Source organism: Pavona decussata, unplaced genomic scaffold, assembly GCF_977016875.1.
Source record: "Pavona decussata unplaced genomic scaffold, jaPavDecu1.1 SCAFFOLD_438, whole genome shotgun sequence".
Taxonomy (NCBI): domain Eukaryota; kingdom Metazoa; phylum Cnidaria; class Anthozoa; order Scleractinia; family Agariciidae; genus Pavona; species Pavona decussata.
The window spans coordinates 356,411-380,662 of record NW_028145793.1 but is presented as its reverse complement, the minus strand read 5'-3'; the positions used below and the strand labels follow the sequence as shown (position 1 = coordinate 380,662).

Genomic DNA, 24,252 nt, shown 5'->3' with positions numbered 1-24,252 from the left:
TTTTTTGTTGCCCTAAAAAACCTACTGGCAAGTTACTATAAAACTTGGTAATGGTGATGGTAATGCATTTACATACCGCATTTTCTATTCATATATATATTCAAATGTGGTTTACATCAGCATATGTCCATTAGCGACCTCATCCTACCCACCCAACCCATGAAATCATGAAACAGCACAAAGACCAGACCAGCATACCGGGAACTCCATGCCCTACTCTTTGCGGTTAGTGTCTGGGTTCTTTAACTTCCCACAGGGTTATGAACATTGAAGTGTTGTGAGATGGGGCCTATGGTTTATCGTCCTTATCCGAGAAGACTAAAAAGACCAAAAACTTCTATTTTAAGCCCCTTGTTTGAAGGTCAGATTTTTAATGTCTGGCCTTTCATCTCTATGAAGCCCCCCCCCCCCCCCCCCCCAAAAAAAAAAAAAAAAAAAATCTGTCCCCTTTCCAGGTTAAAAAACAGAAAAGAGATATGAGAATGATGAGTACTCCTATCGGTAGTCCAACCTAAGACCGAATACTAGTTCGGATGCTCTACCACTGAGCTGCAGGAGACTCATGGGAGCTAAGGCCATTAAACTAGGGTTCATGGGACAAACATCCTGCATACTGCTTGGATTGGAATGTCATGTGAGACATATGCGCAATGGAATAAAATTAATGTGATGGAAATATTTCAAGCCTGGTGAATAAATGAGAATGATGTATTATTCAGTAAGTGACACAGGCATACTACTTCAAAAAGAGGGTTTACCAATGGTCAAAGCATCAGTCAGTCTTAAATGTGCAGACATAATATTATGGAAGTTAAAAACGACATTGTTATACATGACCAGGGGTGAATTTACTCCTGGTAGGACTCATTAGTGCTATGTTCAGTACGGCCAAACATGACGTCACCCGTTCAGCTGATCGGGAAGAGGTGCTATCGGGTTAGGGTTATGTGGGTGACTATATGGTACCTTACCATGAATTACTTGCCTCGAGAGCTCAGTCCCAAGCCTCGGAAAAGGAAGCTTGGCTCACTTGATGAGTGCGAGTAGGCCTGGGAACAAGGCTATGTTCAAGTCAGTTGTGAAACACTTCAGAAAACCTAATATATTAGTCAACTTTTATTCAAAACTTGTGATTTGGGATAAGCTCCTCCCCCATCCCTCTCTAATAACCCCTTCTCATTCTCCAGACCTGGAAATATATAAAGCGTCTCCCCAGCGTTGCATTTGGGGGCTTAATAGAGTTTTTATGGTGATTGTAGGAGTTACAGCGCGACGCGCCCTAGCATGGCCACCCGACACACTTTTTTTACAAGTTAGCCAATCAGGATACGCGAATTTAATTAACGGTCACGCCTCCTTGCAAAGTCCAACAGGCGAGTGACGCAACAATGAAATTATTGAAAACGTGTTTTGTATTTTATGGCTAACTTGTAAAAAAAAAAATGTTGGGTGGCCACGGTAAGGCGCGTCGCACTGTAAAAGTATACGTAACTGTGTGATGCACTGCTATTGTTTCTAAAATCTCCTTTGTTACTGAACAAAAACGAGGAGAAACGATGGATTTTAAACTGGTTTTAAAAGATTACCTTGGGTGACGAATCTCATTACCTAACAGAGTGAGTCAAAATACAGGACAACCTATGCCTTATCAAACCAGCGAGTTTGAGATTTTTTTCCAAGTCGTTTTTTTTTTTTAGCCAAACATGGCTCCCTTAATTTAAATACAAAATAAAACATTCATGTTACAGCCTTTTTGGTCTTTTTACATGAAATACTTACTGGGATGCGTTTTCCCGCGGGTGGAGTCGGTCGTTATGCTGTTCGCATTATTCCGATATAGAAATGTTCCTTTTACATCTATATGCATGTATACTTGCTGGGAGAAAGCATTTCCCCAGGTCAACGATACTTCCCAGGATGAAAAAACAAAGGAATATAAAAGCTAAACATTTCCATTGATTACATCAAAAAACACTTCCCAGTACGTGTGGCAAAACATTTTATACACTAACTAAAAACACTTCCCATGTTTGAGCATATAAACAAAACACTTAAAAACAAAAAACCGGCCTTCCACGATTGAAAGCACATCAAGTTTCCGTGGATGAAAAGTGATGTTAAACGGGACGATTTTTAAAGGAACACAGCACGAGGATAACTAACTTTTACTGCGGTAAAGGCTTGTTTTTCATATGATCGCAGATCGCGATAAGGTCTGCGATCGTCTGCGATCATATGGAAACCAGCCTTTAGACAGAACATGGTTCTATCTTTCGCGATCGCAGGATCGCAGAAGTAGTTTCCATATGATCGCAGACGATCGCAGACCTTATTGCGATCTGCGATCATATCGAAAACAGCCTTAACATGTTGCAAGCAGGGACGCAAGTATTTGAAGACATAATAAATTGCAATGTGTTACCGAAACAACAAAAAAATTGATTGTCTGCGCGCTATGTTACACGATAACAACTTCCTTGTTGCGTCAAACATTGTTCCATTTGTAACCGTGACAAACGCACCTCCACGCACGATCTCGTGACCAGGTTTTCTTGGTCGGTCGCCATTTGCCGTTTCTTAGAGCAGTTTACAGTTATCAGCAAATGCGACAATTATCTTCGTGTAGTGTTATGTGTTCACTAAACCTTTTTTAAGGAAACGTAAACAAAAATCTGATGTTTGCCGTCTGCCGTTAACGCGATGCTAAATCTCTCCAAAATCACTAACTTAACGTCCGACATTAGCAGGTAGGCCCTACGTTAAGTTTTTTGTTACTGGCCTCTGGGATTTCTGTTTTAACAACCAATTTGAGGAAACATTTTTAATACACAATAAAAGGCAGAAATGAGACATTTAAGTGAATCTTTTAATTAGTTTATTTACCATATCCTTCTTTCTTTGGAGAACTTCCTTCTGTTCCTTCAGCAAGGCCTGGTTGCTCGTCGCAGTATTTTTAATAAAATATTGACAAGATCAGCGTCAATTTTGAATTCAATTTTTGTCAATTGAGTGTCGAAAGTAATCTCCCGTTTGTTTTGGTTTTTCTTTACTACGCTCTGTGATTGGTTCACTTTCTTAACCAATGAGAAGCAAAACCAAAACCAATCGTGACTTGCTCGCAAGCGTTTTCCCGCGCTTGGCGCCGGTCACACGTATTTCCTTTGAATTCTGATTGGTTTATTGTCCTGCTTACATCTGTTGTGATTGGTCGGAGAGATTACTTTGGTTTTGGTTTTACGACATTCAATTGAATACCGCTCTGTGGTCGCTGCCTATGTTTACAATTATGTTAATCAATATTTCAATTAATTATCCATTAACAAATAAATAACAGTTTCTAGTATACACCAAGTTGTAGTTAGTGCTTTACGTGCACTCTGATTGGCTACGCAAACTACAGATATTGTTTGCCATTCACCTCCCGGCACTGTCCTATTTGGCGCGCATTTTTTTCCCCGTCAATTCGTCAAAAATAAATTGGCTGATTGGGGCTATCTTTCCACTGGTTTGGTATATACTAAAACAACGATTCACCTCACTGTCGGTGATTGTTTTTTTTCTTTTACTAAATTCATAAATATCATACACACTCGTACACTCTTTGTCGAGTAAATGAACGACTGATGATATTCATCAGTAAATAAACCAAAAATAAACCATAAAATAAACCAGTGCTGGCCACAGGCTGAAGACGCTACACAGGTGTATGCCGCTCACACCAGTGCCCTCAGAGCGTATGATTGAGACAATTGGTCTAAATACAAGAGGATTTGAAAAATGGTCAGACAAAACTGGTTTTGTCATCTTGATCGGATAAGAATAGATTTTACTTTATGATGAAATAGGTCATAAGAAAATAATATGTTTTGGACCTAAAAAAGGTTCTACTTTTTAGGTAACACACACCTACCCAAAATTATCAGTAGGACCTTACTTTACCCTTCAAGCCCCAATACTGACCAACATCTAATTTCTCCTTACAATATCACTACCTGACCAAACACACACGTTATGAGAATAACGGAAATGAACGCCAAAGACAAAATGTCTCGATGTTGCGACAAACGTTCATAACTTGTGCCTCAAGAAATACATGAAATACGACGAGAATATGGTTGATGAGATTGGAGCCTAAGGGGTTAAGCGCGTGCTTAAAGTGTCTTCTTATTCATGGTTGAAAATCTAGTATCTGTATGTGGACCACACTGTCGGATGTTAGGAGAGTTGCATGTCTACTTTAAGGCACCCTTGTTGGTCTCCAGCTCTGACTTGGTAAAATTCAAAGTAGAACTCTTGCTTGAGCGGTTTCTCTAGCATTGAGTATTGCTACTCTCACCCCTCGATGGGATCATGCTATTCCATCGCAGGGCTACCCTCAGCAGTATAGTGCCGGTACCTATTTATACACCTGGGTAAAAAGAGACATTGTGGAGCAAAGTTTCTTGTTTAAGGAAACAACACAGCATTGAAGGGCCGGTGGTTCGAGTCTCGGTTGGTCTCTCCAACAGTCCGATTGAAAGTCCGATGCGCTAACCAACACAACTCTGATTTGGGCTTAGTTACTGGTCAAGCTCCATTTCTTCTTACAAAAATCAAACCTTTGTATTCAGTTACACTTAATACCCGACTATTAATTCCAAGTTGTGAAACAACCGGATTATTAAATACTTATAACAATACTATTATTAATTATCATTCCTGTCCAGCATTCAGCCTGTAAGTTAACATTCACTCTCCTCCCCTTCCTCAGATGTGACGATCAACTGCGATGATGCGAACTTTCCTTTGTGTACACAATCTGACGAAGAGGAACATTCCTGTTTGGGAAAAACATAAAATTAAGTTCACTGACAAAAGAATTGAGAATTGAAAGAATGAGTGCCGGCTACTAAAAACGCAAGCCACCAAAGCAAAACCCAATATAAAATAACTCATTCTTTGCTTAATTTACTACGATTTTAAAGAAAAAACTAACAGGTTAGAATTTCAACGTTCATTCCAGCGTCCATAACTTTTATTGATGAATGTGGCGTTGCGGAATTCCTACAATTAAAATAATATCGACGCTTACTAGTAAAATTGTCACAGGAAAATCAAACTTAGCCGTCAAAGTTGTTTTCTGTCCTGGCTGACTCTGAAAATTAGCTTAAAGCTTAAATTAGCAAAAAGAAAAGATGGTTGAATCATACCTTGCAGTCTTCCACCAAACAAACGGGACTAGGGCTCATTCCGTGAAGGGTTCTCTGCTGCAGAAAATCAAGGAACTAAAATAATAACAAAAATTAAAGAAAAAAAAAACTGTTAGAAGTACTGACGATAATGATGATGACGACGATAATGATGACGACGATAATGATGACGATGATGATGATGATGATGATGATGATGATAATGATGATGATGATGATGATAATGATGATGACGATGACGAAAGATGACGATGGTGGTGACAGTTATAAGAAGTACGTAGGGGGTGCATCCAGGATTTTTTTTTAAAGAGGGTGGCTGTCAGTCAGTGTGAGCTTTCATGGAGGGACAAGGAATGTGCTACATCAGAATAGGTTTTAAAGGTTTGAAAATAAAGCTGACTGGCATTTTGAACTTCTCATAGAAGGGTTTGCAACCCCCTCAACCCTCCCCCTGGCCATGGATCCCCCCTGACACCATCATTTGAACACAAGACCTCCAAAAATGAAGCTAATCCTAACCAAATTGAAACGCTACAAGAAAAGTGTTGTATTGTGATTTGTACTTTTATTCTCACGATATGCAACCTTATCTTCGTTTTGGTGTTTTGGGATGAGAATTTAGATGTGCATCACCATACCTCTGCTGAGTCATTGAACAGATCATCTTCATTTTCTCCCGGGGGCCTGTTCTTCATCACTTGCCGAAGTTCATCATCTGGACTTTCTTCAGGAATGTGAAAATGCCGCTCTATGTATTTTGAGCGGATAAACTTTTGTCTTTCATCCCTTTTGGAACAATGAATGTATAAAAGACTACAGTCAGTAATCCTCCATTGAACCCTTTTCTTCCTTAAACCAAAGTTCTTGTCCAGATAAGCAGTAAATCAAGCAGAACTATCTTCCTGATTTCTCAGCCAACAAAGACTGGGCAAAACGATATACTGAACATATTTTTTGAGTATTTTGCCTCACAAAAAATGTTGTGAAAACGTTACTGTGCCTTGGATGATTTTAACCGAGAGAAGACACTTTCTCTAAACTGTAACCGTAAGGTAGCTGTAAACCTTATAAAAAATTATAGTAAATTATGCTCCCAAAAAGGGCAACGTATAATTACATTGTTCATATAATAACAACATTATCAAACAAACAATATTGATATCAAAATCATATAAACTGAAAAACTGCATATTGTAACATGACACATCATGTTAAGTAGGTTTTATCATTCATGTATTAATTCAATGGATATTGCAAGAAGGTGCTGCCTTGAATTGTTTAGTTCCAGAAAATAATAATATCGATACCCCTCCCCCCTCCCAGTATGGAAGGGATTGGCAAAAAAATTTAAAGGAAAGTACAGGAAACTAAATTCGAATTTCCAGGAGTGGGGGGGGGGGGGGGGGTCTTAGAAAGAAAGGTCCCCTACTATGGGGAGGGGGGTATGGATGTTTTCTGAAACTACATACTGAAAATTTCTTTGTTGTTGTAGAGCAGCCTTGGTTTTAGAAAAAGACACGTTCTCATGCTTGTTCAAAATGCACGCAACATTAAATTTTATTCGCTAACTTACTTTGTACAGTCTCTTGTGGGCTTTTGATATTCTCCAAGATTGCCTTCATATATTCTATTGACTTTAGTATTACCAAGAGATTCCATGTACTGATAAAACACAAGATGAAATAGAATCAGCACCTTGCTACACAGTCAAATCAAAACAGTCAAGATGAAACAGAGAATTGAGAATAGTCAATCCTACATTCATAAAAAGTTAAATGAACAGGAATGTGGAGAATTCAAAGTAGTACATTGTACCCAAAAATCTAAGCTTTTGTGCGTGTGGCTCTGATTCAAACCAAATTTAATTAAACTCTCTTACATTCAGTGATCAACCCTGATAATTGAATGACATCCTACTGTTGGTCATGATCATTTCAGGCCCTTGTTCATATGAGCTTTAACTTTAGATAGATAGATTGGTCATTGTTGTTCATAGTTTCAGCTGTTATTGCTTACATCAAATATCATTAATACATTAAGTTTGAAGAAAAAGATGACACTTTTAAGTTTAGAAAAGATATTTTGACAGAACCAACTGTCATCGTCAGTTACACCGTGAGAGTGAATATGAATATTTAAGTTAATATAGAAGGTATAAACAATAGGTGTTAACATTAATACAATATTTTATAACATACCTTCACGGTGTGTTCTTCCCATTTATCTAATGTTAGTGATCTCACTTTGGACACATGCACCCCTAAACTCCGATGAATTCCAGAGCATTCAATACAAACTAAGATTCCTAGGTTTATACTCGCCCAGTCTGGTCCTAAAACAAACAAAACAAACAAACAAACAGACATCAAGGATGCGACTGAAAGCAAAGCAGGCTCAATGTCAAAGGTTCCCAGGGGTGTGGGGATGGGTTGTTAGTACAAATGTGAATAGAGTGAGTCCCTAGGGGGGAGGGGCTTTTGGGACATGGCCACACTGCAAAGTAGGTGTAGTGAACACCACCTTGCCATTGTTACTTTGTCACAGTAGGGACATGCTCTGGACACCAGAAAATTATGAAATAGAAATTGAAAATACGATTCTTGCTGCATTCAGGATTCAACTGCAAATGGTGTACGGTTTTACTTTTACGATTTTTCGAAACTGAGTTCTAAAGAAGACAGGATTGCAAGCAAAAACATTTGGGATGGTAAAGTAAGAAACCCCTATAGTGACCTTATATTTACAAAATTAATAATGTCCTTATTTCAATAGTTAGGATATTATATCAAATCAACTTATCCAATCCTTAATTCTTTAAATGTTCAAACATGACTTTGCTTGTAGGATAAATTGACATTAATCAGGTTTTGATCTAAGAAATCTCTGCTCTGTGATCAAGGTTCCTTCAGACAGAGACACAAAGAAAATGGGGAAAGAGAAAAACAGGGTAGAAGATTACGATCATGCTTGTTTTCTCCTCTGCATTCACTGGATTGTTACACTGAAAAAAGGACATAATTGAAAGCTTCTTCTAGAGAGAGAGGAAGGTTAACAATACAGAATTATTTGGCTTACTCACTTGGGGCAGAGCAATCAGCACAGTATGAATTGCCTTCAATCTTTCTTATTCTTTCCGAAGCATTCAGAACGTACACCTTCTTTGTATTGGCTGCAGAGCTGGATCGGTCCGCTTGTGATCTAGCAAGTGACTTAAGCACATGTACAAAGAGCATTTTTAAGAATATAGTCCAAATAAAACATTCTTCTTCAGAAGACTAGGCAATTATGCTTTAAAAGTGAAGTATGACTACTAACCTGTAGTTTTGCTTTAGAATTTCTTAGTGCGTCAGCTGTTGCTTTCTAGGAAAGGAGAAAAAAATAACAAGAAGGATAATAAGACATTCTAACAAGCTTTCACATCTTGGAAGTAATATGTCAAAAACGAGGGCGGGTGCTTTATCACGGGTTCCAAATACTGAGAAACAGATGAAAGCACGAGGCCGTAGGCCGAGTGCTTTCATCTGTTTCGAGGTATTTGGAACCCGTGATAAAGCACGAAGCCCGAGTTTTTGACATGTCTTCTCAAATGAAACAATAAGAAATTAATCTCATTAAAATGCAAATGTTTGATCTCAGATGAAAAACGTGTTTCATCTCAGATGAAAACCTGGTGGTGTTTCATCTGGTGTTTCATTGGGGTATCAAGATTCATCCACCTGACCGAAATGGAGGTCATTTATTGGCTTTTGACTGCATGAATTATTAATGAGTTTGAGAATGTATGGTCATTTATTGTATTGGCTTTTGACTGGATCATGATGAAAACAAACAGTCTGATAGGATTGTTTGGTTCTAGGAAATATTCATACTCCCTCCCCCAGGGAAGGTTATTGGAAATTCCCAAGGGGAGGGGGGCCTCTAAGCTAAACTTTTTAAAGGAAAGTATGAAGCTAAAGCTGAATTTCTAGAGGGGTACAGTGGGGGGGGGGGGGGAGGGGGATAAATAACATTTTACAACAAGTACCTGGATGGCTGAGACCCATTCTTGTACTTCTTGATCAGTTACTGCTTGGAAAATTCTTTCGCTAGATGGAGATATGAGCTGCAAACACAACAGATATAGTTACAAACAGATTCACATCAGAATAGCTTCATGGCTTTCTACATGTAGCATTTTAAAAGTACTAAATAAATACACAGTACATGTAATTAGAATTGATTTTATTATATCCTGTGATGAGCCCCTTTCCTGAGGCATTACAACCTTGGCTAATTACCCATTCAAGTCAAAAGCAAAAGTTATAGAAACCAGAAATTGTGGAAGATAAGATACAGACCATCATTGAAACACCTGCAACTCAGTGGCAAAAGACATCAATGAATGGTAGAGGATGACTCTAACAATGATGATGATGACAATGATTAAATACTTCTATTAGGACCTGTGTATTGGCAAGCGTGTGCCCCTTTAATGCGATCAAATACAAAAGAGAACATTAAAAGTTAGATCTGTAGTGTTTCTATGTGGTTGGAACAATGGCAGACACCTCTCCTAAGCAGAGAAATTTCTAAAAAAAACCGTGACATTAAAAACATACTCTGTCTGGTGCCATGTAACTCAACGACTATGGCTGACCGTTCCTTTGAAAAAGATATATTGGCCCACAGAAGGAAACTGATTTTTCAAGAGGAAAATAATTGAACTGTACCTGAAAACAGTTATTCCTGTCTGCATCTGATGCATCACACAGCTTCACAGTACACAACAGTAAATTCTCCATCACTGATGGAGTGATCTGTTCTTGGCCTTGAGCCAACAGCCTGCCGTCTTTTTGATCCACAATGAAGTACTGGCAAAACAGCAAAGTACACAAACCAATAAAAACGTAGAAAATTAGTTACAAGTGAAAGCCTAATGTACACATACCTCAATGCTTAACCCTTTAACTTCTACGGCAAAACCACATTTTCTCCAGATCCAAGACTATAAACTCAATGTCCATGTATGATATACCATTTTAAAGCTACTCATGAGTGTATTTCATAAAGGTTATAATAATGAATGAGAAAAGTTATGGCTCTGAGATAAATGGCCTTAAAATGTAAAAATTTAAAAGTTCAAAAACTTCCCAATCCTAGTGTATATTTAACCCTTTAACCCCTAAGGCAAAACGACATTTTCTCCAGATCCAAGTCTACAAACTCAATGTCTATGTATGATATACCATTTTAAAGCTACTCATGAGTGTATTTCATTTCCTCGCGAAGCGAGGTTAATAAATTTGTTGGGCCAAGCCGGCCCAAGCGGAGCTAAGCCGCGCGAATTCGAGCGAAAAATATATTTATATATATATATGTTTTTTTGAAGGTGTCCGCACTTGAATGACGTCAGACTGTCTGGCGTCGTCTGAAAAAAATTTGCATACATCGGAAAAAATATGCGTGCATGATCAAATTTCAACTGCAATGTTCATCAATATTCACTGGATACAGAACTATCTCTCCACAATCTTTTCCCTTTCTTTTAGAAATCTTTTTTTGTGAAAGATTGCATTGAAGAAATTACACGTTTTGTGGCCGCGGTAAAATAATTTTCCGTGGGAAATAAATTCATCGAACACGACAGCGCTGCACGCCCGTTGTACATTTCATCGCGTCAGAAATAGATTTTTAACCGCAAACTAGCTTGTGGAACTACGAAAAGACCATGCTCATCAAAATAGTTGCTATGTTCAGAAACCTTTTAATCTCCTCATTTGATGCTACAACACGAAAGAGGGCTTTCCACCCAGCCCCAGCTTCGCGAGGTTTTGCGAGTCACGTATTTCTAGTAACTTATATAATTATGAATGAGAAAAGTTATGGCTTTGAGATAAATGGCCTTAAAACGTAAAAATTTAAAACTTCAAAAACGTCCCAATCCTTGTGTATATTAGGTATACCCCTAAACTATAGCTTATTTTGCAGGTCTCAACATCTTCATTAATGTGAGAGATGTCTTAAGACCCACAACTTCTAGGGGAAAAAAGTTGAAAAGTTATGGGGGTGGTCAACCATATCACATATGGGAGGGGGTTAAGTTTTTATCCTTTTAATGAGTAGATCTTCACAAGACCATCTTGGTGTGAAAAATTCATAGAAATCTGTCAAATATTGACAGAGTTGTGGCCTTATGTGCCAAATGGCACTCTTAGGGATTAAAGGGTTAAGGTATACCCCTAAACTATAGCTTATTTTTCAGTTCTCAACATCTTCATTAATGTGAGAGCTGTCTTAAGACCGACAACTTCTAGGGGAAAAAAGTTGAAAAGTTAATGGGGGTGGTCAACCATATCACACATGGGAGGGGGTTGAGATTTTATCCTTTTAATGAGTAGATCTTCACAAGGCCATCTCGGTGTCAAAAATTCATCGATAGAAATCTGTCAAATATTGGAAGAGTTGTGGCAAAGGGTTAATGTATGCTAGATTTGAAGTTTTCAGAACTTTTTTCAGCATTTCTTATAAGTGTTTTGGGGGTTTTCGTATGGGTTCTGTAAATGTACCAGTCACTATCTTTTTCAGTACAATGGATTGTACAGTTCAGTACTAGGTAGATTTTGGATATTGAGCTGTCTTGAAAGCTTACCAGCAGGGGCCACCTTGACTTGGGAAAGCCCTTCTGTTTTATCCTCAAATATCCCCTTTTACACTGTCCCCACCCCTGTGAAGAGGCAATTGTATCTTCTTGGCCTGTTGATATTCTGAAATTGAAATGTAAGATGAATGTAAATTCTAGATAACCTTACTAGCAGAGCATTGCTTGAATCTGGCACATTTTTAGCATGTAGGAAGTTGTTTATGTCTCTGGAATTTCACATAGCTGGTTTGTTTAGCATCCCGGCGGAGAAATACAAAAGGAAAAGCAGGCCTCTTTTAGCAAGCCGGGGTAATTATGAGTTAAAGAGGAGTTTAGAGGAATTTTGCGTTCGCTTTGATTTTGCTTTTCTGCCATCTGTGATTGGTTAGCAAAACTTGTGCCACTTTAATTAGCAACCAGTGGGAAGCAAAACCAAAACCACAAGTTTTCCTGCGCTTGGCTCCTGTTGATGTATTTGCTTTGTGTTCTGATGCATTCATGGTGCTGTTTACATCAGTTGTGATTGGCCAGGGGAATTACTTCTGTCAATTGGTTTTGGTTTTATGACACTCAGTTGAAAGCTGCTCCAAGCCAAAATTTCCATCAGTAGTCTTCATATTCTTTGTATCCTAAGTAAGCGAAAGATTTAATTTGTTTCTGACTATGTAGTAGACATGAATGAACTTTTCATATTTACTGAATAGCTCTTGAGCTGTCTGAGGCGTCTGGCTCAGTATTTCTGTTGAAAAGTGGGGCAACTTCAGTACTTGGGCTGAGGAGATCATCTGGTACAACTTTAATGACTTTTTCTTGAGGTGTGTCTGGGGATGATAAAAAATGACAATAACCTAAAATTGGGATCTCGAGTTCTAAGGAATGGTTTAGTAGTTAATACATCAGGGAGGAAGAGTGAGCAGAGATGGGGCAGTGGTGAGAGCACTCGCCTCCCACCAATGTGGCCTGGGTTGGATTACCGGACTTGGCATAAATATGTGGGTTGAGTTTGTTGTTGGTTCTCATCCTTGCTCCAAGAGGTTTTCTCTGGTTACTCTGATTTTCCCCTCTCCTCAGAAACCAACATTTCCAAATTCCAATTTCATCCAGATTATTGTTAAACACTTCTCTTTATCACAAGCCTCTGGCTCAGGATATTACACAAGCACCTCCCGTGTTATTGACATCAAATTAATTACTTTACTTTACTTTGAAAGTCACTGGTTAGAAGTCCCCATGTCCCACCAATGCCATACCTTCAGGTGATGATCCTCCTTCTTTTTTCTTTGCTGGAGATGATGGTAAGCTACTTGGTTGTTCAGTGTGAGGCTTTGCCTGTGAAGACGACGACATCTGATCCTGTGGGGATGATCCCTGCCCCGGCTTGTCAATAACTTCCCATTCGGAATCCTGTCAAGGAATTTTACATAATTTAATAAGTAAGACTAAATCTAATTTAGGCTGAGTTAAGACAATTACTGGTCATAATTAGATTAAAATAATGTAATTAAGGCTGAGTTAAACTTGAGATAATTACTAGGCAGTGATGTCCCGCATCTTGTAGATGTGGGGTGCACGGGCGTGGAGGGTTGTGCAGGGGCCCACATTTTACAGCTCTCCTGTGGATGTCAAGGTATTTCATGCATGTCTGCCATTCTGAAATGTTGTTAGCAAGTGTTTGTCCCCTACCTACCCCACCCTCTTGGTAAGTATACGGTTACAATTATTTTCTTTCCACTGAATTCGCAATGTGACGGTGCCTGGTGGTTGCCGCTCCAAGGGTTGACTTGGTTACCCTTCATGAATGCTTTGCTGGGATTGCATGTTGCTCCACCAACTTACAGGCACTTACTCCATGCTAATCTTTTGGGGGAAAAGTTTAAATAGCAATAAGATTGCATATACATGTAATCAATGTGTGGTTCATTACATACACCCAAAAGTCAAATGTCAATTAAAACGCTTGATTGAAAACTATTGAGTGTTCCAGATGAGATATGTCCAAAAATGCACGCTAATGAGATTAATGAACTGTATGATAGATATTACAAGGTGTCCCCTACCCTAAATTCTTACTAAAACACACATAATTCTGTCAAACATGAAGTCACATGAAAATGACAAAAAGGCCAGTTTTATATGAAGTACCCAAATTCAGGGTTAGCTGTATTTCTGGTCATAAGTGTCCCAGATGAGAGAGGGGTCAGGTGAAAAACCCAAGAAAGCTTGCTTCTTGACACACCAAACTGGTTTGTAAACTGAAGAAGATTTCTAATTCAGTTCTTTGAATGAGAAACTTGTCGGCTTGAGATTAACAGTCATGTACTGCCCTGGGAAGCGACCACATTTGAAAAATAACATATTAACTGAGATAGAGATCAAGTAGGGAACGGGTTAAATGAAAAAGGAGAAAGCAACATACAGCATAATAATTAATTTACCTGACGCGGAACTTGGTCCTTGCCAGATTTTTTGGATCCTAAAAGGAAAATTAATTTACCAGATGTTAATATTTATTAGTAATTATTTTTTACTCAATTCAATTTTATTTTATTAATATTCTGGCATGTGTATGATAATATGACCCATTTTGATTACCCGTCATACCACCTTGGAACAGATCACCAATCCTGTTGAAGAATTTGCCTGCTTGTGCATTCACAGTATTGACAGAATGACCCAGTGTTGCTGATCTGTAAATGAGGGGAAAAAATAGAAAAGTTAAATTTGAACAATATATTTATTGTTCATTAATTTTGCCCTCACAAGGTTTCACTCAGTGAGTTCAAGAAAAGAAAGATGTATCATTTGAACTCTGAAACTTATCACTGCTGACATCAAGTTGCTTAACAGTAACAGAATAAGGTAAAGCAGGCACACTGAGTCAACATTTATTGGGCCTTGCAAAATTTATTAATTAATGTTTGATTAATTACCCAAGTACAGTGGTCTGTGGCTCTGCAAATGACTGAGCATCTTTCTGATATTGAGTAAGAATTTCAGCTTCACTCTTAGCTTGAACGTCCTCATCGTCCTGAAGGTTATCCTGTCATAAGCCAAAAGTATCGCCGAGTGTGTTAATTACAGACTGAGTTAACACTCATTGATAACTTGAATACATTAAAATAGAACGACAGAGCAACTCACTTCTAGTTTGGCATGTGTATTTTGTAGTTCCTGGAATAGATCATTCATGTATGGTTCCACATCCTTCAAAGTCTATGAAGAAATAGTCCACAATCACAATCATTATATCATTATGAATGAATGATTTGTCCCTGCTCATTTCATTATAGACTGTGAGTGTTCCAGATAAGAGAGGGGTCTCAGGTCAAAAACCCGAGAAGCCTGGCTTCCTGACCCGACAGAATGAATGGCAAACTTAAGAAGATTTAGAGAGAACCAGAGCTATCGAACCCCTCAAAATTCTTCATTGACTCTCTGATTTTGAAAGTTTTCTGGAACACTGACTGACTACAACTGAATTCAACCCGTAGACAATGTTTTATTAGTGTGTATTTAACCAGGCACAAATCGTACGCATTTAAACTTAAAATTAAAATCAATCAAACTGTACAATGTTCAGTCAAGTTGCTCAATTTGTCTTTACATCAAATTATTCTAATTATTATTACATTTACTTATAGATCAGGATACTGAGTACGACATTTTTAGCTAGTACTTGTCAGATCATAACAAAACATACCTGGTAAGCAAAGTTGAAGAAGGAAAACTGGGCAAGCATGTGTTCTAGGACTTTCTGAAGAATTATAACCTGCATGGTAAACACAAACAGATTTTAATTACCACTTAGTCAGTAAGGGCCGCTTTACACACTACAATAATATTTGTTGTACCCAGTCTGCTAGCCTATTGGAGTGCAAATCATAATATGATGTACATTTAGATGCCCAATTTTGATCTTTAAAATTTGATTGATGTGGTGGCTTCTTTGACAGTAGAGAGGTTAAGAATGACGTTTATGGCAAACGGCAAATGGCAAACGTGAGATACGACCATGTGACCAATGTTTATCCTATATTTGCCACTTGCTGTTTTCAGTTTCTCTGTCAAATTGAGTAGTTTTGCGTTAGCATCAAAGGCCAGAATTAGTTTGCACTATTCTCATCTCTGTACTCTTTATTTCAAGAAAACATAAACGTGAATCTCGCATTTCCTGTTTGCTGTAAATGCGATTCTTAATCTCTCTAGTGTTGGCCTGATTTGAAAAAAAAAACTGATGTGCTGCAACAGATTTTCATTTTTTGAATAATGAATCGATCGTAAATCGGCTGTGTCAAAATAGTCATTTTAATATGATCCCAATTTCAGTTGATATTGTTGGGCCAACAAATTATAACGTGTGAACCGACCTTTATCTTCCATAGATGTATACAAGGCCTTTTGTGATTGTCTCCAATTCCTTCCCCAGAAATAATACCTGGCAGTTACAGGTTGTTAAGATGACTATAAAATCCTACAGCTGTGTAAGATGCATCCAAAATGTTGTCTTGAGTTAATAATATTGCAACAGCTTATCCAGAGAACTCCAAGAATTTAGCCCTTTGTCAGTTCATCCATTCTTGTAACCATACTTAATTGAATTTACATGTAACACCACAAGCTGTAGAATACTGAACATTACCTTCTTTAAAGTGTGTATGTCTCTCAGGGTTGACACATATTTGAGTAAGATTCTCTGGTAATTATGCCTGGCATGTAACATACCATGAGCCAACTTGTCAAGTACTGCAGGCTGAAAAGAGAAAGGAGAAGAACATATTAATTATTTAGTTTGCAGTTTAATAAGGATTTCATATGTAGTGTTAAAAGTTAGCACCATTTTGTACAGCATCATATATAGATGGCACTAACACAAAGCACTGCTCAGTGGCTTTCTCTTGATTGGGTACCCTCAAGACCTTTATCCACATCTTGACTGAAAAATTAGAACCACCTTGTACAGCATCATAAACAGAACCACAGGAAAGTACTGCTCAATAGCTTTCATTGTCAAGAATGTTCACACTTCGGGATTTCACAGATGCATAGACTCAAAAGTTAGAACCATCTTATACAGCTAATAAACCGCACCACAGGAAAGTACTGCTTGGTAGCTTCCATTTGAATGATCACACTTCAGGATTTTACGGATGCATAGAATCAAAAGTTAGAACCATCTTATACAGCATGATAAACAGCACCACAGAAAAGTACTGCTTGGTAGCTTTCATTTGAATGGTCACACTTTAGGATTTCATCCACAGACTCAAAAGTTAGAACCAACATGTACAGCATAATAACAATAAAAAAGTACTACAACATTTGAGAAAATTTGTTTGTCCAAAAACCTTGTCCATCCATTGTCCTTCTTGTAGTGTGAAAATGGTAATTAAGGAACTAAATGCCATATGTGACAAAAGATTTGGATGACTTTCAGAGGAAAACGAAAAGAGAATTTCATACCTCCTGCAAGTTGCTTTGGTGTGAAATGCTGGAATACTTCTCCCAGGATATGTGTAATGCATCTCGAGCTTTCTGCATTTGGGATTGAAGATCCTGAAAGTACAGTTACATATAAATTAAAAACAAATATTAAATATGTTAAATACAAATGAATACAACTGAAAAAATATATTTATTTCTTAACATTAACTATTTTTAATAAAATTAGTACCTTCCACAGAAAGTCTATTTTTAAGAACAATTACTCTGTGTTTAATTAATTAATTACGGTAATGTATTTTTGTTTTCTCTTAAATATATGATTGTAAAGCGCTATTGATCAGAATATGTAAATATGCGCTATATAAATTGGTAAATTATCATCAAATTATTATTATTATTATTATTAATCGAGAGACTCACCCACAATTTTCAATTTCTTATTATCAAAGGTCAAGTTTACTTAATCATCTTACCTTGGCTTTTTCAAATTCCTTGGTCAGTGCAACCAGTGGTTGAAGAGTTAGAATCTGCGTTTGGCTTAGGAACATGTCTCTGTAGCACTCTATTCTTTGAAACATATCTGCAAACTGTATAAGAAATAACATTTGATGTCTGTAAATTAAAATTTCAACTGGGTAGAACCGGTAAATATTCCAGGAAAAGATTACACAGCCCCATAAAGTGGCGCATGCACATGTATAATAATTGCCATGCCAACCCTCTCACACAAAGAACAAGGGTGAATAGAGTATATTCCAGGAGGAAGAGGGAGAAGAGGAGAAGTATTATTCCATCCATGACAGGAAAGCTCAGTGCTATATTCGCAGATCTAGAAATAGGCCCTACTCATGTGACCTACTTTTCAGGAAATTATAATGGGATTTTCATATAACTTAACAAAATATTTTAAAATGGAAAGAACATACCAAAAATTGCTAAATTCAGTTTGAGGCTGCCGATATTGTCTTGAAACTGAAGTTAAAACTGTAAATGGTTTGAGCACGGGAGTCATTTCATGGGCATGTAAATTATGATAATCCTGGTGAATGTAGTCCTAAGAAGGACTGTTTGACATGACATTGACTAACGCTTCAACAACCTGAGTGGAAGTTGACTCTGATGATAAGTTCTGCTCAGGTTGTTGAAATGTCAGTCAATGTCACCTCAAACAGTTCTTCTCAGGACTTCGCTCACCCATAATATCACAATTTACGTACTTATTAGCTAATTATTTCTCATGATTATTTTCAGTACCTGGGAGCCGCAGATGCATCAGAGAGAACTGATACAGCTGCATGTCAATAATTTTTTTACAAACTGAGCAGGAATGCTCTTACTTATAGCTGGCATCTACATAGAAGATACCTGGCTACAGGAGCTTAAAAACATGTGGCAAGAATGGGAGACTAACAGTGATCAGAATCAAATTTTTCCTTATCATATCAATGCTTATTCAACCCCTGAGATTGTGAGAATTAAGTATATGATGACCCAAGATGAATTTTCTTGATATTTTAATAACTTCTCCACTGTACTTTTATAAGAAAAGTATGGAGACAAGATAGGAGAATTTGTTCTTGATTCTTAATATTAGGGGTTAAAGGGTTAACGACTGGTGGCTTTCTTTGTGGGGCTGCCTTCTCTAAAGCTCAATGACAGCCCTCAGCAATAATTACATAAATTTGGTCTCCCTTAAGCTCGGTGATTTAAGAATCTCACTGGCATAAGTTTTTTAACACAATCACTGAATGCAAGAAAGAAAAACAGAGTAAATGGAAATTACTTCTGACACTTAATTTAATTTTGCACACTCTCAGTGTGTACAAGAAGTAACTGCAACTATACTCTACTTATTGCTTTTGGTTTTATTTGACCCAGCCATAAGGGATTAGTAATAATAATATGGAAGTACAGTACCTTCAGGATTGGCTCACTTATATCTTTATCGTTTTGAACCGACTTGGCCACATCTGAAAGTGCAGTTCCAAACCCAGCTGCAGCGTTACTGTGCTGCATTCCAGTGTTATAATATGACTCCACCATTCCAGAAAGTTTGGACAATGCAGGGGTGATCTAAAGGATATATAAAATGTCAAGCGTTTTTTATGCAGAAGGACATGACAGCTACCTGCGGGTTTTTAAGTGGTTGATTGTAATTTCGTTATTTATTCAATAAAGTTGTTCCTGTTGCTGCTGCATCATTGAAAGGAATGTGGTGCACTATTTCTTGTCCTTAAAGTGTGGACTTGTGTTTATTGAAAGAGAATGCAAAGTATGTAACACACTGCTAAAGGTTCATGGAATTGCTTGCCAATACACTGCTAAAAACTGCATATAATTGCTTATCGTCCATACTGAAAAGTTGGTATTTCATACATCAAAGTTGTACGCCACGATTTTGGCATGGAAATCTCTACGCCAGCTTTGAGGTAAGCCTGTTTCAAGTCAATACCAAAAAGCTACGCAAACTACACCAGAAGTTGGTGTAAATCAATTAGCTTTACACCAAAGATCTTTGATGTAACATACAAGCTTTCCAGTACAGCTTGCCAGTATAGTCATTGCCTCTCCCAAACAATCTGCACTGATTTTACAAAATTTGCTGAGATCCAAAAACCTATAGACAGTTGACTCTCTTAAAACAGACGATGAGCGTCCAGGTGTTTTAAAAACAGTTCATGCGAACAATACAAGTTATGACTCCAAGAACAGGTGTCAGAATGGTTCTAATGTCATTAAAAGTCGATGATTTTTGTAGCCCAATTATTTCAAGCTATATGAAGTGTTATGATTTAATATATTTGAAAAACTAAAACAAATTTAAAATAGGATTAACTGACTTTTGGTTCTGAAGACAGTTCTGTTGATCTAGCGGGGGAAAATTAACGAAAAGTTACAGAGAAAACAGAGAAAAACGATGCCACCGGCCATATACGCCATACAAGCCTACAGTTTCTTATATAAGCTAAGATGAACCCCACAGCGGTTGTAAAAAGAAATCTTGACGTTTAATTCAACACCAACAACAAAATCACTACTTTTTTTGACTTGTACAAAGCGTAAAAATTGACATAACAGCTCGTACCTCGGCAGCGCGATCAGTCCAGTATTTCAGCGACTGGTGACATGTTGGGCTATCGTCCAGAACAAACTCGTAAGAGGGCAGGTTCGGTATCGCCTCCGCGTAATAATTGTCGTAAAATGTCATGACGATCGCTATAGCCTGTCCACGCAGCAAGACAGATTATTCGTCCACAACTAACTTGTTTTCTGTCTCCTGTCTCGGCTTAATGGAAATCAGGAACTAAAATTTAAATTCTTCACTGCGCCTTCTCTGGACCCCACGTTCGTTTCAGAAATCATAACAGCTTGGGAACCTCGCCTGGCTAGATTTAGCTTTGTGCCCTCGGTGCACTCTGGGACCCCGCATAAAAAGATGGCGACCGGTTACGTTTACCCATAGTTCTTAGCGCCCCCACCCCGACCCCAAAAGAAAAGTTCTAAAACCTTCAAACGCAGCATAGACAATGTTGTTAGTACAGAGACGAATTTCGAAAAAAAAAAGATGACTTATTCAACCACATGGCTTTAGATGTGCCTATGGGCTGTGTTAGGTTCGCAACGTATTGTGGTAAAAGTAAGGCTGTCCAAAAATTGCTAAGAACTGAAAGTTGCTCAAAAGTCGCTCAAAATTTAAAAGTTGCTCCAGAATTTTAAAGTTGCTTTAATGTTGCTTTTCATATTAACTATAAGAAGTTGCTAATAGGCCATTTTACCTCAAAAGTGCTAATAGGCCATTTTACAGTTGCTAGAAGTTGTAATAGGCCATTTTACCTCAAAAGTGCTAATAGGACATTTTACCTCAAAGAAAACTCTCGCGGTAAACCAGGACGCTTCTAAACCATTCCTAAATTACACAAACAAGGTCATCCTGGTCGCCTCTTCGTCTCCAGCAACAGCCATCCCACAGAACGACAACGTATTTCTCAGTTCGTCGACTTTCATGTTCAACCACTGGTCACCAAACTTCCTTCTTACATAAAAGACATCACCCACTTTCTCAACAAACTTAACAGCATCGGTCCACTACCTGATGTTGTTTTACTCGTTACCCTTGATGTATCTTCACTTTATACCAACATACCTCACAAAGACGGAATCCAAGCCTGTAGTGAATTTCTGGACAGACCAGTTAATCCCATTATCCAAACAACCCGGGACTCTGTGATCTCATTCGCATGCCCCTTACTAACAATACTTTCACTTTCAACGGACAGCATTACAGACCAATTAATGGAACAGCGATGGAAACGAAAATGGCTCCATCATACGCCAATCCCACTTTTCATGGGGAAATTAGAAAAAAAAACGCCCGATAGCAGCTGCTTCACATTCTCCCCTCATGCATTTGGTGTCGTTACATCGATGACATTTTTCTCCTTTGGACACATGACGAAGATCAATTGAATAGTTTTATCACATATTCAAACAACCTGCATCCTACATATCAAATTCACGAGTTCCTTCTCTTACAACGAATTCCCCTTTCTTGATGTTAACGTCTCAATCATCAACGACAGATTGGAAACTGACTTGTATGTTAAGCCTACAGGTCCGGCTACAGACAAACATCAGTATCTCCTTAAATCATCCTGCCACCCATCTCATACCAAACAATCAATTCGGTTCAGCATGGCCTTACGACTTAGAAGAATTCGTTCCACGGACGAGTTCTTTAACACACGTTCCGACGCACTCAAGACACATTTAATCAAGAGAGGATTTGCACACCGTTTTATTAAAAAAGAAATACAAAAGGAAAGAACTTCAAATTCCCAGCAGCAAATTAAAGCCCTCGAAACATCTATGAAAAATGAGTCCAACAGAATCCATTTGTAGTGATATTTAATCCAGCCCTTCCTAGCATACCGTCATTGAATCATTTTCAACAATTTAAACATTCTTCGTTCTTCATGGCGATACAAAGCATTCCCTTCTCCTCCTCTCATATCGTATCGCCGATGCAACAACCTACGTGACATAATAGTCAGTGCCAAACACCGCAGACCACCGGGAGCTTTCTGTTATAACAGGAAAGGTGGAAAACGTGTCCCTCCATTACGGAGGGAACCACGTTTTACACCTTTTTCGCTCTACAAACGAACAAAGACCCATACGACATCAGATCACTTGCTCACCTTCAAATCTCATATACATGATACAGTGCTTCAGATGCAAGGTACAATACAAAGGAAAGACTAATTATAAACCGGAGATCTCAGTGGAAGATTTCGTGAACACAGAGGCGCAATCGAGAAAGCCCTTAAATAACGTCACATTGACCAACCTTCCGCCGTTTCAGATCACTCCACTCTTCCTGGCTATTCAATCAACAACATAGAACTCATTCCCTTAGAACTCATTAACTCTAACAGAGACGGCATTCGAAAAGCTAGACAAGTATTTTTAATTCCAAGGGCACGGGATAATCAGACGCCATGAAACTTAATCTGTCTATATCCATTTTTATAATGGCTTCTGTACACGTTTCTGCTTTCTATGTTTATCAACCATTATAATCAGTTTATAGTTTCTGTCCCCCTCAGTTAGAACCGTAGCACCTTCGTAACACATATTTTGCCAGACAGGATGACTTTTCGGAATAGCATGATTTCCGCACTGATGTAATTATGCGAAATATGATGGAGCGCTTTTCAATTGATTGTGGAAAGTAATAGCATTGCTTTGGTTTTGCTCTACATCGCTCTCTGATTAGTTACTGAAAACTCGCGCCACTTTCTCAACCAATGAGCAGTAAACTCAAAGCCAATCGTGTTTCTTTCGCACGCGTTTTCCCGCGCTTGGAGCCCGTTAATTTATATGTTTGGTTCGAGTTCCGATTGGTTCATTGCGCTGGTTACATCTCTCATGATCGGCCAGGGTGATTAATTTGATTTTGGTTTTACAACCCACAAATGAAAATCGATTTATGTGTGAAATGAATTCAATAAGTAACCGAAGAGCGCGCCCGTTTCCATGGCCAATTTTGCAAGACCACAACACACACACACACACACACACACACACACAAAAAAGCCCGATAATTTATTACTTAACACGACGAAAAGTGTCCCAGATTAAGGTGGACTACGATGAAAATAGCGGTGATTGTTGATAGCCTTCACATTCTTCTGCAATAGAAATTAAAATATTCAAGGTAACTTTGTTCTACTTGCTTTTTATCCCGCATTAATCCCGCGTTAATCCAGACTAATGTGTCGCCGTCAGATCGATTTTCCGTTTTTTCAACACGCCGTGTCGTCCATTCCGTCATTCTCTACATCTCGAGTTGTAAACAAGAGATAGATATTATGTATATTCGTCTCAAAGTCAGCTGTGGAAGTCATTATACTCGGTTTATAGTTTCTGCCCACTCAGTCAAAGCCGTAGCACCTTCGTAACACATATTTTGCCATACAGGATGACTTTTCGGAGTACCATGATTTATGCATTGATGTAATTATGCGAAATATGATGGAGCGCTTTTCAATTGATTGTAAAACCAATAGTGTTTCTTTCGCACGCGTTTTCCCGCGCTTGGAGCCCGTTAATTTTATGTTTGCTTCGAGTTCTGATTGTTTCGTTGCGCTGTTTACATCTCTCACATCGGCCAGAGTGATTAATTTGACTTTGGTTTTACGACCCACAAATGAAAATTGCTTGTGTGTGAAATGAATTCAATAAGTAACCGAAGATCGTACCCGTTTCCACGGCCAATTATGCAAGACCACTACACACACACACAAAAGAAATAAGAACCCCAAAATGTATCACTAAGTACCGGCAATGAAAACTGCTCAAGATTAAGGTGAACTATGATGGAAATAGCGGTGATTATTGATATCCTTCGCATTCAAGGTAACTTCGTTCTGCTTTCGACTTAGATGAAGTTGGCAAGAAAATGAAATAAATAAATAAAATAGCTTTCCCTTGCAGACTCTC

General features: G+C 38.2%; 2 protein-coding genes across 2 annotated transcripts in view; both read right to left on the bottom strand.

The window, feature by feature from the left end:
* Positions 1–2,858: 2,858 nt before the first annotated feature.
* Positions 2,859–20,605, bottom strand: LOC146450618 (arf-GAP with coiled-coil, ANK repeat and PH domain-containing protein 3-like). The gene is made up of 22 exons (XM_085100192.1): positions 20,336–20,605; positions 19,168–19,323; positions 17,724–17,837; positions 17,269–17,361; positions 16,448–16,558; positions 15,509–15,577; positions 14,950–15,021; positions 14,739–14,848; positions 14,401–14,495; positions 14,244–14,281; positions 13,059–13,212; positions 12,506–12,629; positions 11,818–11,932; positions 9,899–10,039; positions 9,214–9,291; positions 8,505–8,549; positions 8,269–8,398; positions 7,388–7,521; positions 6,763–6,851; positions 5,828–5,975; positions 5,190–5,264; positions 2,859–4,817 (listed from the first exon to the last, which is right to left on the bottom strand). The coding sequence occupies exons 1-22, from the start codon at positions 20,456–20,458 to the stop codon at positions 4,722–4,724; spliced, it is 2,310 nt and encodes a 769-aa protein (XP_084956318.1). The 5' UTR covers positions 20,459–20,605; the 3' UTR covers positions 2,859–4,721.
* The window catches only part of LOC146450610 (uncharacterized), a 109,498-nt gene continuing 105,675 nt past the window's right edge, over positions 20,430–24,252 (bottom strand). Inside the window, exon 2 of the mRNA XM_085100194.1 lies at positions 20,430–22,508. The gene's annotated coding sequence lies outside the window, so the exon portion shown is untranslated. The remainder of the gene's footprint in view (positions 22,509–24,252) is intronic.

Excerpts from the sequence above, each read along its gene's own strand:
- LOC146450618 (XM_085100192.1), bottom strand. The coding sequence starts at position 20,458 with ATGACATTTTACGACAATTATTACGCGGAGGCGATACCGAACCTGCCC. Across the intron at positions 15,578-16,447 it reads ACATACACACTTTAAAGAAG|GTTATAATTCTTCAGAAAGT; the intron begins GTAATGTTCAGT and ends TTTACCATGCAG. Across the intron at positions 14,849-14,949 it reads ATACACATGCCAAACTAGAA|GATAACCTTCAGGACGATGA; the intron begins GTGAGTTGCTCT and ends GGCTTATGACAG.